Source organism: Rhodamnia argentea, chromosome 1 (genome assembly GCF_020921035.1).
Source record: "Rhodamnia argentea isolate NSW1041297 chromosome 1, ASM2092103v1, whole genome shotgun sequence".
In the NCBI taxonomy this organism is placed as follows: Eukaryota; Viridiplantae; Streptophyta; class Magnoliopsida; order Myrtales; family Myrtaceae; genus Rhodamnia; species Rhodamnia argentea.
The window spans coordinates 22,833,356-22,852,765 of record NC_063150.1 but is presented as its reverse complement, the minus strand read 5'-3'; the positions used below and the strand labels follow the sequence as shown (position 1 = coordinate 22,852,765).

At 39.9% G+C, this 19,410-nt stretch overlaps 1 protein-coding gene across 1 annotated transcript; it reads right to left on the bottom strand.

Annotated features, from left to right (window-relative positions):
- Positions 1-6,921: 6,921 nt before the first annotated feature.
- Positions 6,922-12,048, bottom strand: LOC115750341 (auxin-induced protein 22D-like). The gene is made up of 4 exons (XM_030687629.2): positions 12,044-12,048; positions 7,877-8,265; positions 7,563-7,771; positions 6,922-7,440 (listed from the first exon to the last, which is right to left on the bottom strand). The coding sequence occupies exons 2-4, from the start codon at positions 8,101-8,103 to the stop codon at positions 7,265-7,267; spliced, it is 612 nt and encodes a 203-aa protein (XP_030543489.1). The 5' UTR covers positions 8,104-8,265; positions 12,044-12,048; the 3' UTR covers positions 6,922-7,264.
- Between the last annotated feature and the right edge of the window lie 7,362 nt (positions 12,049-19,410).

The following is a 19,410-nucleotide window of genomic DNA, read 5'->3' as shown; positions in this document are numbered from 1 at the left end:
AACCATACTTAAAACTGAGGAAAATGATTTCCTAAATTGTAAAAAGAAACAAATATTTTTTTAAAGGGTTTATGCCACAAAAAATTCTAACGTGGCATACATATGATAAATTTACTCCAAATTAATTTTTTGGCCATAAAAAAATTCAAACTGGTATATTTGTGGCAAATTTGCCATAAAATTATTTTTTAACCACATAAAACCCCAAACTGGTTCGCTTTTGAAAAATTTGTCATCCATTAGTTTTCGTTAAATTTTATCGTTAAATTGCTGAGTTAGATGATACGTGGCTGTTGACGGGTGCACCCGTTTGGAGTTTTTACCATTTCTCATAGGTGTACCAATTTTGTATTTTTCATGGCGGTAACCCAATTTTACAAAAACTAATTGATGATAAACTTGTCACAAGTGTATCGATTTGGAATTTTGGTGGTCAAAAAAATAGTTTGGGGTAAATTTATCACTGGTATACCAAGTTGGGGATTTTTGCAGCCAACAAATTAGTTTGGGATAAATTTATTACAAATGTACCAGTTTAGGATATTTTGTGGTAAAAAAAGTAGCTTGAGGTCAATTTGTCACAAATATATCAGTTTAGGATTTTTTCTGATCGAAAAATTAGTTTAGGGTAAATTTTTAACAGATGAATCGGTTTGAGATTTTTGGTGGCGTTAAACACCCCTCGCCTCTCCGACACATTAGCAAGTCTTCTCACATGTCAAAAGCCAAGTAAAAATTGTCCAAAGAACGTATTGTGGAGAGTTGAAAACGAATGGAATTAAAAGAACAAGAATCCACATGCGAACTCAATATTCTAACGGGGCAACCAAGCATTGAAACACAGTTCTGATACAATGTTACGAAGCACGATAGGGTTAAAAGAATGTCTCAATGATTCTAGTTCAAATAATACCATTTGAGATATATGTATTTCGAATTCAAGACAATGTGCTAGGAACGTTGTCCCAATTTTTGTTCTATTCTTTTTTCTATTCTTGTTAGATCGACCGGTTCAGCCAGACCGTGGTTCAATCTAAGACAAAAAATACTGCTATTGTTGTCGCCAATCACATTATTTAGGAGTATGGTTTGATCTGCCGAACGAAGCTTACGGCAATAATCATGTTCACCGACTATGGACTTAACATGATCCGACTTATTCTTCTGCCTACCCGACTCTTGTTTCCCCCCTTTAAAGAATCCTAAAAGACCAAGAATGAAATTGAACAAGATTCATGATTAATTGAGGCAGATTGATTCTTAAACATGTTCGGATTAAGTCACATGATGTGCTACCAAAAAAACCCTAGACGGTCCATTGATGAAAGGCCAATATTAATCTCACTTTTCCAGGGGAAAGATTCGGAACCAATCAGATCTTGCTAGATATCTCCTTTAAATGGAAGAAGGAAATCAAAGCATGCATTGTACATGGCCCGAGTAGAGATTCGATGCACCCACAAGTTATAGAAGGTATTGCAAGACAGCCCGAGGTGGAGGGAAAAATACTTGTAATGTGTGGTGATCCCTAAGAGGTAAAATACATTCTTTCACATCGAAACAAGTACATGTCATGCACACCTAAAATAAAATGTGTGTAAATAAGATCTGTCGAAATGAGTCATAAAATCACTTGTTAACCCATATATGATAGGGTGAATTGATAATGGATTAGTTGTACGCAATAAATGGATCATAAATAGGTTTAAACATAGTATGAATGTTAAAGAGGTCATAAATGAATTTACAATTTATTTGGACTAAACCCACTTCTATAGCGCTCTTTTTACTCTTGCCTTTACTCGATCTCTCGCTCACTCACTCTACACTCTCACCTCTGTTTTGGTATGAATTTTTATATATCGGGTTAAATAAGGAAGTGTTTTAGCAATATGGTTTGGGTTAGGTACGAGTCATTGAGAAAATAGGTCGAAACGGATTAAATAATTCTATTTGGATCGGACTATTTTTGACCTAACATAAGCCCAACCTAACCCATCCTTTTGACAGGTCTAACTTAAATCAAACTTTACATTCAATCTATGTTTATTATAAGTATCCTTGGGCAAATGGTATTGCAGAAAGAGTTCATGTGTCATTGAATTTTGACTAAAAATCTCTAACGTAGAGACTGGCCATGCTACTTGAAATGGACGGCACTAACTTGGACAAATCTTTAGTGATTTTTTTTTTATGTTCTTAGTTTTTCTTTTGAACTTTAATTTTATTTTTCCTTTTTTTTTTTCATTTCTTGTCATTGTTCTTTCTTCTTCTTTTTTTAAATTAATGTGGTTGGTGAGGGTCGTCGAGCCCTCACCGGCCACTATGGAGGGTCGCCGATGAGGGCTTCGTTACCCTTGCCTAGTCGTCGGCGAGGGCCGGTGATCCTCGTTGGCCACATTAAGGAAACAAAAAAGAATAAAGAAAAGAAACGAAAAACGAAAAAATAAAATGAAAGTTCAAAAGAAAAATTAAGAAAATTATTAAAAAAATTATCCATGTCAATATCGGTCGTGTCACGTAGGACGATCGGTGTCCGCATAAAAGATTTCCAATCAAAATTGGTCCGAATGAATTAATTGGTAAAACGGAAAAAGATTTAAGACTCAATTAGCACAATTAAAATGTTTAGAATTGAAATTGACAAAAAGTGCAGGACTTTTTGGACCATTTGACCAGTTCGCAAACCGGCTATCAAAATTCTGGGCTTTGTGCTCGGTATATGTGTAAGGTAATGAGATGATAAATCTCAAACAGCTTTGTAAGTTTCTCACATGTATATGACTTGCGCCTCTTCCTTCGGTTTTTATAGCATCGATTAGAAAGTTCAACCTAAAAATCTTTCTCAATTCGGTAAATAGAGACGACACGTATGCAAATATATCGCGGGCAATATATCTCATATTCAAGCGACGTGAGACACATTAACACGTCTTCTCACATGTAAAAAGCCAAGTCAAAATTGTCAGAACAACGTACCGTGGAGTTGAAAACGAATGGAATAAGAAGAACAAGAATCCAAATACGAACTGAATATTCTAACGGGGCAACCAAGCATTGAAACGCAGTTCTGATACAATGTCACGAAGCATGATAGGGTTAAAAGAACATCTCAATGATCGTAGTTCCAAATACAAGATACGCCTTCTTTTTTCTTTCCTGAATTCAAGACGATATGCTAGGAAAGTCGTCCCAATTTTTAGTTCTGTTCTTTTTTCTACTCTTGTTAGATCCACCGGTTCAGCCAGACCGTAGTTCAATCTAGGACAAGAAAAACTTCTGTTGCTGTCGCCAATCGCATTATTTAGGAACATGGTTTGATCTGTCGAACGAAGCTTATGGCAATAATCATGCTCACCGACTATGGACTTAACATGATCCGACTTATGCTTCTGCCTACCTGACTCTTGTTTCCCCTCCTTTAAAGGATCCTAAAAGACCAAGAGTGGACTCGACCAAGATTAATGATTAATTGACGCTGATTGATTGATTCCTAGACATGTTCGGATTAAGTCACATGATCTGCTGCCAAAACCCTAGACGGTCCATCGATGAAAGGCCAACATTGATCTGACTTCTCTAGGGGAAAGATTCGGAACCTGTCGGATCTTGCTAGATACCTCCCCTAAATGGAAGAACGAAACCGACGCATGCATCGTACATGGCCCGGATACAGATGCGATGCACACACAATTTCGATAGTTGTAAGGTGTAGTGATCTCTAAGGGGTAAAATCGACTCTTCCAAATCGAAACAAGTACATGTCATTCGTACCTAAAATAAGGTTCGCATAAATTAGACTTGTCAAAATGGGTCATAGATCTATTTTTTAATCTGTATATGAAGGGCTGGGTTTTTATATGGATTATTTATATTCAATAAATGGGCCATCAATGGGTTTAAACATAATATGTGTATTAAATAGGTCGTAGACGGTTTTACAACATACTTAAACCCAATCCACCTATATAGCCATCTTTTTATTTTCTCTCACTTTTACACAATCTCGGGCTCACTCACTATGTACTCTCACCTCGGTTTGGGTACAAATTTTCCTAGATTTGATTAAATATGAAAGTGTTTTAGCAATATGGGTAGGGGTTGGGTCGGGTCGGGTCGGGTCGGATATGAGTCATTAAAGTTTGCATCATAGAAAATGGGTCAAAACGAGTTAAATAGATTTATTTGGATCGGACCATTTTCGAGCCCACACAAGCTCGATCCAACCCACCTGTTTAGCAGGTCTAGCTTAAATCAAATTTGATGTACGGTCTATGCTTATATTTTTATAAGTATCCTTAGGCAGATGGCGCTGTAGACAGAGTTCATGCGTCATTGTGTCACCTAATGGAGACATAGGCCCGGTCCCCGGATGGAACTCCAACTCAATGAACCTTTCTCTCAAAAGCAACGATCACAATGTGAACGTACATATTTAAAACCATAATCTTTCAGGGAACGCCAAGAAATTTTTTAAATCTTACTTTATGCTTTGGCGAGGTCTCTTTCCAGTACATGTTACATGAACTTCCGCCTTATATTATATCCGTTTTCCACTCCCTCTTTTATGTTTTGGGACACACCCAACTGATCAAATTCCATGGAAGGAAAAAAATGATTATCAGTCATGCATGAAACAGGGTACGCGAAACCCTAAAAATCTTTGGTCTGCTCGATAAATATTTTGTCTCTTAACCATGTTTATTTATTGTTTAATTAATTTGGTAATGATTTTTAGGCGGCATTGTATGGGGTTGATGCATGGTGGAGAAAGATACCGAGGACATCTAAATCTTGGAACAAATGATTTTGTTATGAGGAGGCAGCCAAATCAAGAATGGCATGCCGAAAGGTATTGTGAGAAAAAGGTTTGGAGACATTGCCTCCCTCGGATGCGCATTCACCAGACAAGTAGCATCGAGTGCATGTGCTTTCCATTTGAATGGAATCAAGTATAGAAAACAGGTTACGCAATTTTACTTGTTAAGAAATAACTTAATTTTCAAAAACCCTTATTCCACGTTGAAAAAATTGCCAAAAACAAGTCATAAACCTTTTACACTTTTGCCAATTCAATCCTAAATATTTTCATCTTTTGTTGATTCGGTCCCATTCGCCGGAAATCGCCGACGTGAATGTCGGCTGTCCTATATGGCACTGGCTGTACTAATGTGAATAATTTTTAATAATATTGTGATATGATATTTTTTTCAATTACTATAATTATTTTTTTATTTATTCCTTTTTTCTCTTTTTCCTTTGCTTTTTTCCCTCTTCGCTAGCCTCGGGTGGGCCGGCCCTTGCTAGATTTGGCGAGCGTTGCCCTCGCCCGGGTGAGCGACGGCCGGTGAGGGTGACCCTTGCCAAGGGTTGGTGGGAGAGGTCTTTGCCAGCCCAGGCGAGGGCATCCCTCACCCGAGGCCGGTGGAGGTTGAGGCCGATGGAGGGAAAACAAAGAAAAGGAAAAAATTTAAAAATAATAATATTTGAAAACTTATTAAAATATTATTAAAAATTATCAAAGTCGGCGTCGACGGTGCCACGTAGGATGGTTAGCATTCACTTGAGTGATTTTCGGCCAATGGAACCGAATTGGCAAAAGGTAAAAATGTTTAACGTTAAATTGGCAAAAGTGGTCAAGAGGCATGCGGCCTTATTGATAAAGGGATTGGGGGATGGAGACGCTAGTATCATAGGTGCGAGGTTCGATTCAAGATAATCAGACATAGGATAGACAAATTTTTTTTTGTAAAAGTGCAAAAGTTTAGGACTTGTTTGACAATTTTCCCTTGCACATATTGTGAAAAGAAGAAAGAAAGTTAGTATATCAAAAACTTCAATTTTATTACTTAACAAATGCTTCAGATGCGCTCTTTCGTCGAAATATTTTCATCTTCATCCTGGAAATAACCTCATATCAGAAGTTTGTCTCGTTTGAAGAGAAAAAAAAAAGAGATTATGCAATTTTATTTAGTAAGAGATTACTTAATTTTCAATTACTTCACTTTGATTACTTAACGAGTGACTCGTCGAAATATTTTCATTTCATCCTAGCAATAACCTCGTATAAGAAGTTTGTCTTGCTTGAAGAATTTACCTAAAGATTTTTGTGCAATCATGCTTTAAAGTGGTGGTCTGCCCCCTTAACAAAATTTGCACTTTTCCTTTTTCCCAGGAGAATGAAAAACAGACGAAGAAAAGTGGCGGTCAATGTTCAAATGAGGTCATCTCAACTGTTGCTTCATCCCAGCTGTCCTCCCTTTTGATCAACTGAAGGTGTGGTCCAAGCAAAATTACAATTCAGATGGAAACTCCCGTGGATACGTGGCGTGTCAATTCATCCATTCATGGCGTCGGTTAGGGTTCATCATGTTTCAGCCCCGCTTGATCCCTTCGAAAAGTGCCATTTCTTGGCTAAAAGTAAAAGTGCAAACACAAGGCATTCAGATGGATTCGCAATCTTTGACCAAGAAATTGTCAATGAGACAGACTTTTTGCTGATATCAAGATCAGCTGTTAATGGGGAAGAGTTTGAAATGGAATTGACAGTAAAGATGCAAGAAGAATCTGCAAACTCGTTCGGATGAAGGCAAAGCTAATAACATAGGGAGATGATTCTTATGAATCCGTTTCATGGCAGATCTGCTCAAGCCCCTCTTGAAACTCAGATCCAGGTAAATTAGAAAGCTTTAAGCCAAAGGGTCAAATTTTCACAATCCTGCTGCAGATCTAGGCCCATCACTGTTAGATCTGGAGCTGCTGAAGCTTTGAGTTCAATGTGTAAGAATAGAGACGATGGAAATTGACATGGATTGAATCAGATCACCTATATCTCATGTTGAAATTGGAAAATGAGAAACGCCAAAACAAAATTTATGCTTCTACTCTGAACCGTACTGAAAAGTACATGAACTCACAAAATCTGAGAACTTCCTCTCTATACAGACAAATCAAGCAAAAAATATCTCTGTATGCACTTTTTTTTTTCTCATCTCCGACATGGATAGCTAGAAAATGGTATATTTGGCATAACATATGCTCAAGCCACCATACAATACTGCTTCAAATTTCACAGAAATGAACAGCTAACTCACTATGCTTCTCTCTCTCTCTTTCTCTTTTCTTGGTTAAATCTTATATCTCTTGAAGACCCATCACTCCAAGTTTCCACCCACAGGGAGATCACCAATGTCTAAAGATCACAAAACCCTGCATGAACAACCCAAGCTGAAAATCTCTAGCTCTGGCTTTTATGGGCTTAACCTCATACAGCACATCCCAGTCCTCTAGCCTCAGATCCTCTCATGATTCTCAGCCTCTTGCAAGATGTCATGAACATCTCCCATGGAACATCTCCCACAAGCATCCAGTCACCATCCTTGTCCTCATAAGTGGGTGCAAACTCTGACCCTTTGTAGCCTTCTCTCTCTGAATAGTCCCCTGAAACGCAAGATCACAAGAACGCAACATTAACATTTCATGATTCTGTAGCATCAATGATCTCAACATAACAAGCGACCCACATCCAATGAAAATAGAGGAAGGGTTCAAAAAGAATTTACCAATGGTAAACTTGAACATGTTCTCCAAGGCCTTGAGGAGATCTGAGTAACCCTTGTAGACATTGAGGTCAATCTTCCTGAGGTATGGTGCTCCATCCATGCTCACCTTCACATAAATCCCAGTTAATGATGTTTCAGTCTCTGTCTTCGTCGCCTGGAGGCTGTTCTTCCTGTAAGATCTGATTGGTGGCCACCCAACTATTTGTGCTCTGCAAACATTCACGTGCATAAAGACTCAAGAAAATTAGCTCACACTCAAAACAAAAAGCGGTAGTAACATGAATCACGGACAAAAGGGTGAGAAAAACTCGTACTTCGAAGAAGGAGCAGAGTCATGGTCCTTTTGAAGAGCCCGAGAAGCATCCTTCGAGGCCTCCTCCTCGCACCTGTCGACCAAAGACCTCTTGTTGTTCCTCGCGTGCCTCGCCTCGGGCTCTTGATCTGTTGCTGCTGTCGATGAAGTTGTGCCTGGCAAGCCCAATCTGAGCTCAGTGGCCTCCAAGTTCAGATCCTTCTCATAACCACCACCACCACTTCCCATCTTACGCTCTGTCTTACGACCTCAACCCCCTTCAAGATCAAAGCTTTCCTCGAAATGTCTTCCCCCAAATTGGATCGCCTTCACAGTTCTGAGTTCACACAACAAATCCCAGAATTCTTTTTGTCTTCCTCTTTGGTTTTCTGGGAATCCCTTGGCTGAAGTCTCTTGCAACACCAGAAAAGATGAGTCTTTTTTTGAAGGCAGAAAGATGTCGAGTTGAGAGGGGAGGTGGATGTTGGCAAGTTTGTGTCTTTTATAGGAGAGAAGATGACAAACAAGGGGTCAGAGAGGGAGAGCAGAGAAAGACAGAGAGATGAATATCTTTCTTTGTTTCTTAACAATTCCTAAGTGTTCTATTATCCTCTCTCTCTCTCTCTCTCTCTCTCTCTCTCTAGCCATGGAATGGAATGCATGAATTAGGGACAAAGGAAAGGGAGGGGGTGTCGGTAGCAGTGGGAGCAACATCGGGGCAAGTGCTGTCATATAGGGGACAAGGGTGGGACAATCTTCAGCCGCCCATATGGATTACTTTTGCGGACTCCATCCGACGGCCCAGATCCTTCCTTGGCGCGTGCGGTAGGTCAGATCAGGACCGTCCATTCATTTCCCTGTTTCCCTCTTGTTTCCATCACCAAAAAAAAAAAAAAAAAAAAAAAAAGAAACTAATCATAAAGGAGGGAAGAAGGAATCAAAGATGATCACCCATGTGAATCGGGTCCACATGGGTGTTCGGTACCCGGGTGGTGCATGAGCGGGTGGGGCACTTATGATTCATTTGATATTTGGTAAAAAACAAAAAAAAGGACTTTCCTTCAAGTTTAATATAAGTGGTGTTAATTGGAAATTGATTATTGTGAATACCATTATTATTTGGGCAGGTGGGGTTAAATTAGCTGGAGTGCTTTTGGTTAGGTTTGGTGCAATTTCAAAACTTACCCTCCAATCCCTAATAGTATGAGCACATTTTTCATTGTGCTAATGATTAATTTATGAGGTGTAATTGAAGAAATTGTTGAGAATTATGAATTACCTCGATAATAAGGAATCTAATTATTGCATTTCGTCAAGAATATGGATTATTAGAAACTTATAACTCACTGCTTCTTGAGAATTTGTAGATATCAAGGACTACTAATAAGATACCTCCATGTGAGCTACATTTTCATCTTCTATAAATAAGTGAAAGGGATAATGACACAAATGGTCCTTAAACTTTGACCAAATGTGCAATGCAATCTTTGAATTTTTAATTTGATCAATTTGATCTTTGAATTTTAGCTCAATATGTAACGCAGCTCCTGAATTTTCATGATCAATATGGTCCATGAACTTTTAAGACATGTTCAACTTAGTTCTTGAACCATAGGAAGATGTTCAATGTAGTCCTTCCATTAATTCAACTTCAGGGACACTATTGAATATTTTCTTATAGATCGGGGACTAAATTTAATATGTTTCAAAAGTTTGGGGGCTACATTGAACAAATTGAAAGTTTAGGGACCACCTTGCATAGTGGCTAAAGTTCGGGCACTATATTGATCAAATTAAAAGTTCGGGAATCATATTGCATATTGAGCCAAAATTTATGGACCATTTGTGTAAGTTCTCCTAAATAGAAGCGTAAGAGCTTAAAAAACTTTCTTCTCAATCACATTTGCAACTTGTGATAGATATTACATTATGTGTGTGTATAGCTAAAACTACGAAATAATAAAAAGGTAGAAGATCACAATGTAATGACAAAGAGCTTTGAAGCCCTATTTATACTAGGGTTACAAGCAAGGCAATCTCAATTTAATCTAACATAAGCAACTTCTATTATCGAGACTCGCTCATAAAAAGTCACATGACCAACTCACTGAATATATGTTAACCCGATTACCTAATACAAGACTTCTTAAGGGCATGTTCTCTATTTGACTTATGGATTCTATTTTCCGGCATCCCTTGTCGGGGATAATTTCCTTCGACCATACTTGTGATTGGTAAGGTGTAATTTATGGACGTCAACTACATGCAAACTTAACGTCCTGAATTAGAAAATTAATTCGTAATTTAGGGTATGGAAACCCAAACTAAATTATAGGATAGGCCTTGGCATATCACATGCCTCTCTAATTTATAGACACTTGAGCCGGTAGGGCATGGCCTAAGCATAGTCTTATTTGTACTTATGCCCAAATCTAGTCTCTTGGCTTGATATACCTCAAGAAAATGCGGTTCTTGTAATGAACTGGTCACTAGATGCTCGGTGCAACCAACTTTTGTCGGTTACATACCTTGACCTAAATTGAAATATCTGTTGATAGTTTATTTGTAACGCAAATAAGAAGTGCATTATCTTTTGAAACAGTGCTATTGCACATGCAACGTTTTCCGAGGAAAGGTTGTATTGTATCCATTCAAAAAGTACTGTTATAAATTCATCGTTTCCCTTCCAATACTATTTTTTTTCCTTTTTTGCTCTCGACTTTCCTTTCTCTAAAAAATACAGCCACTGCTTTCAATCGTTCCCTTTTGAGAGTTCTCGAAGAAGTACCAGAATTGATATCCTGTAGTCTCGTTTGAGACTGTGTTGTGTCCTCGAGGATTTTCGCTAGTAACCATTAGCAACATTGCGAGGCAAATAATTCCTTAAAGACAGTTAATTGACGTCCGAAAGTCCGATTCCATTCTTCCCGATCATTACTTCTGCCAACAGTGATGCATCCGCTAGATATGCTTACACAACATCATTAGATTCACAAAAAGATGGAAGTTTTTCTCTTGGAAAGCATGTGAGTGTCGAGCCTGATGAAAACGAGAAATCGATTTTAGCTAAATATTAGGTATTCCTTGAATCCGCAATGGGGAGAAACCAAGTCAAGGGAGAAGAGAAAGAAAAAGATGGATAGCCGATGAACGGTGGGCAAATTCCCATGGCGGAGAATCAAAGACAAAAGCAAAGGTTGTCCATACGGGGTTCACTCCCCTGTCCCGCTGGTCTGAGCCGTCTCCATCCCAGCACCATTCCCAGCAACGACCCCCCACGGTTCCATTGATGGTTCTTGGGCTCCATCTCATCCAGACGCCCGTGTGCATCGGAAAGTTGGGCCATTGATTACCTGTCCTTTGAATTGATTTTCTTTCACAGGGTTCTTTTATTCCTAAAAGAAGTATTATTAGGTGGATCGATCGCCAGTGTAAAGAATAACACGATAATTATCGGAGCGAGTATCGGTGTTATATCGGGGTAAATGTGCATTTGTAGTTAACTTGCCTGCATAACTCCTGTTCTACGGCGGTCAATGCTGTTTTAAAACATTTTAATTGTGTCAATATAGCTATAAACCTTCCGACCATTTGCCAATTGAGTCCTAAATTTTTAATAAGTGGTCAATGTAGTCCTTCCGACTAATTTTGACTAGAAATCCTTTATTGAAGGTTCAATCAACGCTGACCGTCCTTAGTGGCGCAATCGGTGCTGACTTGGACTATTTTTTAATTTTTGTTATTGGTTTCTCGTGGAACACAATGACGGCATCGAGGCCCACACCTGCCCTTGCTGTGGCCAGAGAAGCTCATGTAAATGGCTAAGTCGAACTTTAAGGCGTGCAACCACTTCTTGGTGCGGATGTTTTCGCTAGCTAGCTGTATGAAAGGATGAGCAAGCACCCAATGAATGTCGTGAAAGCAACATCGATGACACGAAATCAAAACCAGCAATTATGCACGCGATCTCCCACTTAAGCCTGTGTGGCGCACGCGATTTCTCGGGTCGATTTTTCTTCGAGGTCATGTGCTTCATCTTGTGGGGGCGCGATCGGTGAGTTTAATATCATCGGGGTTCGGCATCGGCTCGGGCCACAGAAACAGCTCAAGAAGGTAGCGATGCATCTGATCTGAATGTCTCCGATTAGGTCTGTGAATGTGCAATCTGTTTCGAAGCTATTTGATGCACTGGAACTCTGCATGCTTGAATAGCGACGTGACTTTAGGGTTTGATGATGCACATGCACATGTTGCTGGGAACGTTCAAGTCGGCAAATCTGGCGCTTTGACTTGACTACTGAGCCTTGCAAGGATCAAAGAGTCGGGTATTGGAAGACTAGTCAAAGATATTTGACAGCAGTACATCGAAAGTACTACTATTTGTCACGAAAGCGCAATTTCAAAACATGCAATCAATGGAAAGATTTTGATTTCACCGATTCGATAAATTTTAGTACTTAATTACATTTTTTGAAAATTTTAAGACTTAATTACATTTTTTAATAAAATTTAGGACTTAATTGCATTCATAAACTACTGTAGTCCACACGGTATTATCACTATGGGCTTAATGGAATGATTACATCCACACATGTATATTCTTCGGCCTACCTAATTCAATCAAAAGGACAAAAAAAAGTCGAGTTAGCTAGAACACACGTGCAGGTGCAAGGATCCGCGACGAATTATCTGCTCATTTCGAAATGATTTTTTTTTTTTTTTAGAAATGAAACAGTCACACTAGTTCTTTTCTTTTAAAGAAATTTCGAATACATTTGTTACGGATGAAATATTAATTTTAAAAATATTTTTTTAAAATGATCACTTATATTATAAATTAAAAATAAATTAATAAAAAATATTTTTATTATTCACGAAAATTTTAGCACAAATTGTTTGTCGCTATCTTTTATCGGCTAATTATTCCCATCGATTCATCCAATTGTACGCGTGGTGAAAGCACATCCACGCATCAGAGTTAGGTAAAAAAAAAAAAAACTAAAATCAGCCCCAAATGATCGTGATTGAACCCTACTTCTGACTTGTCTCCCTTGAACGTGTTAAATGGAGAAAGTACCAAGAACCCTTTTCACATTTCGCTCGTCACTTCAATTTCCGCTCTGCCTCCTTTGCCACTATTTAGAATGACGAGTTATGCACGTAAGTTTTCCATGTAGACATAGACACCAATTTGCATCCGAAACGAGCTAATTCTTTAGTAAGTTGTAACCGCTGCAACCTCGGTCGGGCCACCCTTTTATCGTTGATCTCTCTCTCTCTCCATTTCTGAATGAACTCACCGAGGCCGTCGTCCGCGACATCGAAGTGATTTCTAGCTTCAATGTTGATCGGATAGAGTTAGGGTTTGTCCGTCGACGTAGTTTTGTCATAGAACGCAAAGTGGTAGTTTCAAAGACTAGACAAGGCAACAACGGAATAGCTGTAAGATTTGACGGGCGATAATTAAGGGGTCGGAGCTCTCCTAATTAATCAACTTAAACAGATAATTTCCAAAATTTGTGAAGAACACATATCCACCTCGGGAAAGAAAAATACAAAGACTGGCCCTATACACACGACATCATTCTCAGCCGGTAGCTAGGGTTTGGCCCCACGCACCATGCACAAGATTGAAAAAAAATACAAGGGAACACAGAGTTTAATAAGGGGATTGCGAGTGGTCCCCATGAAACCCAAGACATGTTCACGCAAGGAGAAATCGAAGAGGCACAAGGAAAAATCAGAAAAAGGACTTGTGGACAAAAAAACATATATATCTTGATTTCCGGCATTAAAATCCGTGGGTATTTCTCTAATTTGTAATTCACTGATCCGAACGACTGTTATCATTGTTCGGACCACTACGACATTCGAGGGTCCACCCCTATAAAAGATATTGGACCGACTCATGCGTTTCTAATTAAAGTCCGACCCACACGAGTCATGTCCCGGATACTGATGTTAATGTGCAAAGTTTGATCCGCCAAGTGATTTTGGGAATTCATTAGTACTAGAATTTCAGTCCCCGAGTCGTATTCGGGGGAAAATCACCCGCCCTCCCCCAAAAAAATAAGTAGTTATAAATCTTATTATACGGCAGCCAAGTTAGTCTTGAACCTTTCGATATTACCAGTTTAGCCTTGAATCTTTTGACGATTTGTTAATATAGTTCTTCCAAATAATTTTGATCGAAAATTGCGGACGTAATTGGCCGAAAAATTGCTGACATGGCGGTTCGATCAACGTCGATTGTCTTATGTGGTACTGCCGTGCGCCGACGTGGACTATTTAGAGGAATGACTGGCATCAACGTCGGCGATTTTCGGTCGAAATTGATCGGAAGAACTGCATTGGCAAAATGGTTGAATTGGCTACCGAACAATAAGATTTATGATTTTCTATTTGTAATTTTGTAAATTAAATTAATTTATATTGGTTTTTGATATGTGTAAGGTTGTTCAATTATGCAATTTGATCCTTTAAAGTTGTCGAAAACAAGCAAAGAATGAGTATGTATCATACGAACGAAAGGACGATAGAGAGACGTAGTGGAGCATTATTGGAACACACATCCGGCCTTACATTATAACTGGTTCCAACAACACCTCAAAAAAAAAAAAAAGTGTCATATATGTGCAAAAAAGAAAATAAAAGAGATTTTTATCCATTGTTTTGCATGACCAACATGTTATAATGAGTTAATACTCACAATATCAAGGTAATCCTCTATGTGATTAGATGAGACTTTAAAAAATGATATTAGAATCGGGTGTCGTTTCTTTCGCCTGCATGTCCATCCCATTAGTAAAAATTTCAAGTGTAACTCCTCATCCGATTCGCAGGTGAGAGCGGGTGTTAAAATATCTCACATCGATATCTTCACTTAACGATTTAAGCTTTTAAATTTGACCTTTTAACAAAGACGCATAATCTACTTTGGTTTGCTACGAGATAATCGAACACACCGGTGAATCACAACATGTAATGCCTAAGTTGTGAATTTCACCGCAAATCCGAAGCATGACAAGCACGGGCACCCGTTGCATTTGGTCGTGCACATAATACGATTACCGTCCACGTCGTTTTAACTTAGTAACAACCTTTTCATTTTCGTAACAGGGATCATTTCCAATTTCAGGGGGGGAAATATAAAAAAAAAATAAAAATAAAAATAAAAAACGTTTCCCTCTGGGGCTGGGGCCCACCGAAAGAAACCCTCGTCAAATTCTGTGCCAGCGAGCTGATGACAATCAATCTCGTGGGTCCGACAAGGCAGTGAACACGTATGATCAGTGTGATGATGTGGACAGGACACGGGTGGGCCCCCGAACCGAACCCTGGGGGACATAGAAACTCATCAATCCCCTTCGCCTGGTTGTCGGCCAGGCTTTCCATTGCAAAATTGCACTGCGGAGATTCATTATTTTACCACCAAACCTCGGACCGGGACTCTCGACCGGTGCGATCGAGCCACGTCCCCTCATCTCTCGCCGTTCATGATGGCTTGACTTGGTGGTGATGGGTTCCTATAATGGGCTTGAATTGGGCCGGATCGGAGCTAATGTAACGTGGGCTTTTCACGAAAATTAATCTCTCTCCCTAATTGCTTGACGGTCGTCGAATAAAGAGCAGAGTAAACGTCACCAGGCTCACCCACCCAACCCCTGCGAGCCCCCTTTCTATCCGTCCAGCATGGCCGTCAAGCTCGACGGGCTCTATCTCCAGCGCCGCGTCGAGCTGGAGACCTAGATTATTGATTGTTTCACATCTTTGTATATCTTTTATTATAGGAATAGATCGATTAGTGGAGAAAATCTCTCCATCAATTAGGATATCAATTAGCCTTAGTAGATTGATTAGATGTATCACTGGGGAAAATCTCTCCATCAATTAGAAGAAAATCTCTATAGCTCTTGTATATATATACCCATTCCGAAGTTTAATAATAATTTTCCGATTACACTTCTTCACATGGTATCAGAGCATAAATTTTAAATCTGCATTTTTTTTCTCATCTCCATTAATTTGTTCAACATGAGTTCTAGCTCTTCTATTCTTACGTCCGATTCTTCAAGCTCTGTCGTCTCTACCGACAACCTTGCCAACCCTTTTTTGCCTACATCCCTCGGATAATCCAGAGACGAATCTTGCTAGCCATCCCCTTATCGGTGACAATTACACCACTTGGCGTCGCACCATGATCATGGCTCTCTCTGCCAAGAACAAAATGGGATTTGTCGATGGCACCATTTCCAGACCGGCCACCATTGATTTGAGTTACGAAGCTTGGAACCGTGTTAACAACATGGTCCTATCTTGGCTCCTCAACTCCATCCATCGTGATCTCACCGCTTCTGTTCTCTATGCTGATTATGTTGCTGCTGTTTGGAAGGACCTTTATGACCATTTCTCTCCTTCAAACGGCCCACGCATTTTTGCACTTGAGCGTGCCATGGCCACTTTGGAACAAAACAACAATTCAGTCGCCAAATATTTTAATACCTTGAATGCTTATTGGGATGAACTAGGTACCTTGGTACCCATACCCTCTTGTACTTGTGGCGCTTATAACACTTTTTTCCACTCATTACCAAAATCGCCAACCGATGCAATTCTTAATGGGTTTGAATGATGTCTATGCATCAATACGAAGTTAGATTCTGCGCCAGGATCCTCTTCCCTCTTTAGGTCATGCCTATTCCCTCATCCTTTAAGATGAATCACAACGTCTTCTTCAATCATCCAATGCCATGGTTGAAGGATCTGTTTTACTCACCATGCCTACCTTATGTGATACTTCTGCTAGATCTATTAATGCAATCACCAAACCACGGTCTGCCGAGCAGTGTCAACGTTCTAAAGTATATTGTTGGTTACACTCGGGATGCGTATTATCAACTCAATGGATATCCTCCTCATTATTGAGCTGCTCAACGTTCTCAACCACGTCGGGACATTGTGGCCGCGCCTATATCCACCACGTCTTCGGCCACTCCTGCGGTGAACTCATTCACTGTCGAATAATATCAGCAACTTCTTCGCTTGATCAATGAGGTAACTGTACAAACAACAACTAACCTCACAAGTATTTCTCTCTGCCTTTCCTTTGCAGCACTCGATTCCTCTATTTAGATCCTTGACACGAGAGCGACCGATCATGTCACTTATCTCCCTCATTTGCTTACCCATGTTCATGCCCCACCTTCTACATCCATTAGCGTCCCAAATGGTCGCACGGTTCCCATTACCATGGCGAGTTCTGTCCTTCTTTATCCTTGTCTTACCCTCGCTAATGTGTTATGTGCCCCATCTTTTAAGCATAATTTACTTTTGGTTCAACAACTTACCCGTGAACTAAATGTGACTGTAACATTTTATTCTTCTTATTGTATCCTCTAGGACCGCTCGACGGGGACGGAGATTGGACGGGGCCATGCTAGTGGTGGTCTTTACTATCTACAAACAACATCCCATCCACAATCTTTTGCATCGTCGTCCCCACTTGTGAGTTATGGCACAAACGGCTTGGCCACCCATCCTCTACCACTATCGCGGCATTACGGGATACGTTGTCTTTCTCGTCCCATACCCCCGCCCCGCTTTGTGAGATTTGCTCACGTGCTAAACATCATCGGTTGTCTTTTCCTCGTAGTTCTATTACTAGCATTGAACCTTTTGAATTAATTCATTGCGATATTTGGGGACTTATTCTCCAACCTTATCTAGTGTTCGTTATTTTCTCACAATTATTGACGATTTTTCTCATTGTACCTGGACATTTCTTATGAAATTTAAAAGTGAGACATATAACATTCTTTGTTTTTTATGGGCGTATGTTGCTACTCAATACACTCGTTCTATTAAAATTTTACGCACCGATAATGGTTCCGAATTTTTTTTCATGACCCATGCAATTTGTTTTGGCCGCTAATGGTGTTGTCCACCATCATAGCATGGTTGCCACCCCCCCAACAAAATGGCGTCGTTGAACACAAACATGGCCATCTTCTTACCGTGGTTCGTGCTTTGCGTTTTCAAGCTTCCCTTCCTCTTCATTTTTGAGGTGATTGTATTCTCACAGCCACTTATTTAATTAACAAATTACTCACCGCTTTATTAGACGGTACCACCCCTTTTCAAAGGCTATTGAACACCGCACCAACATATGATAATATTAAAGTTTTTGGTTGTCTTTGTTATGCTTCTTGTGGTCATTTACATCATGACAAGTTTGGTGCTCGTGCCATCCGTTGTATTTTTCTTGGCTATCCAAGAGGACAAAAGGGTTATCGCCTTTTTTATCTCGACAATCGTAAATATTTTACGAGTCGTGATGTCGTTTTTCATGAAACCGTATTCCGTATGCCACCACCCCTTCCTCCATTTCTCTTGACCCTTCAAATGTGGTTCTCCTTATTCCCATTCCGGATCACACAATCAATGAAGATCCTACTTCACCGTCCATTGGGACTTCACCTTCACCAAATATGGAACTGTCAATTTCTTCTGCCACTCCATCCATCTCGGATCCATCCATTCCTACAACTACGGCTTCACATATCCCTTCTCCAACCCCAACCAACATTGGTGACACATCCAACCAGCCACGACATCGCACTAGGGATCGGCGTCCACCACTTAAATTGCAAGATTACTATTGTGGGCATGTCTTCCGTCCAACTCCCGAGCCGCGTATGCGTGTTTCTCCGTGTTCGCCTTATCTCTTAAGCTCTTCTATTTCATATTCTTGTTTTAACCCCGCCCATCGTATTTTTTTATCTACTCTAACCCATGATCAGGAGCCCACCACTTTCACAATAGCAAACAAGGATCCAAAATGGAAAGAAGCAATGGCTGCTCGGATAAAGGCTTTAGAATTCAATAAAACCTACTCCATTACTGATCTTCCTCCAGGGAAGGTAACCATTGGCTGCAAATGGGTTTATAAGATCAAGCGCAGGTCCGATGGTCCAATTGATCGGTACAAAGCTCACCTCGTCGCCAAAGGTTACACCCAAACCGAAGGCATTGATTGCAATGAAACATTTGCTCCTGTGGCCAAACCGGTAACCGTACGATGCCTTCTTGCTATTGTTGCTGTATATGGGTGGCCCTTACATTAAATGGATGTTAACAATGCTTTTCTTCATAGGGAATTGGCCGAAGAGGTTTAAATGAAAATTCCACCTGGATTTGCTAAACAAGGGGAGCATCGGGTTTGTAGTCTTCGCAAATCACTTTATGGGTTGAAATAGGCTTCACGAAATTGGTTTTCTAAGCTATCCACTTCTCTCATAGCTGCTGGTTTCTCTCAGCCTAAAGCTGATTACTCCTTATTTATATCTCGTTGGCCCTCATCTTTCACGACCGTACTTGTTTATGTCGACGACATTGTCATCACTGGAGATAACCCAACTGCTATACATCTTTTGAAGCGGTACCTTAACTCACAATTTCAGATGAAGGATTTGGGATGCTTAAAATACTTCCTTGGCATCGAAGTGGCTCGTGCCAAAGCAGGTATCGACCTTTCTCAACGAAAATATACATTGGACA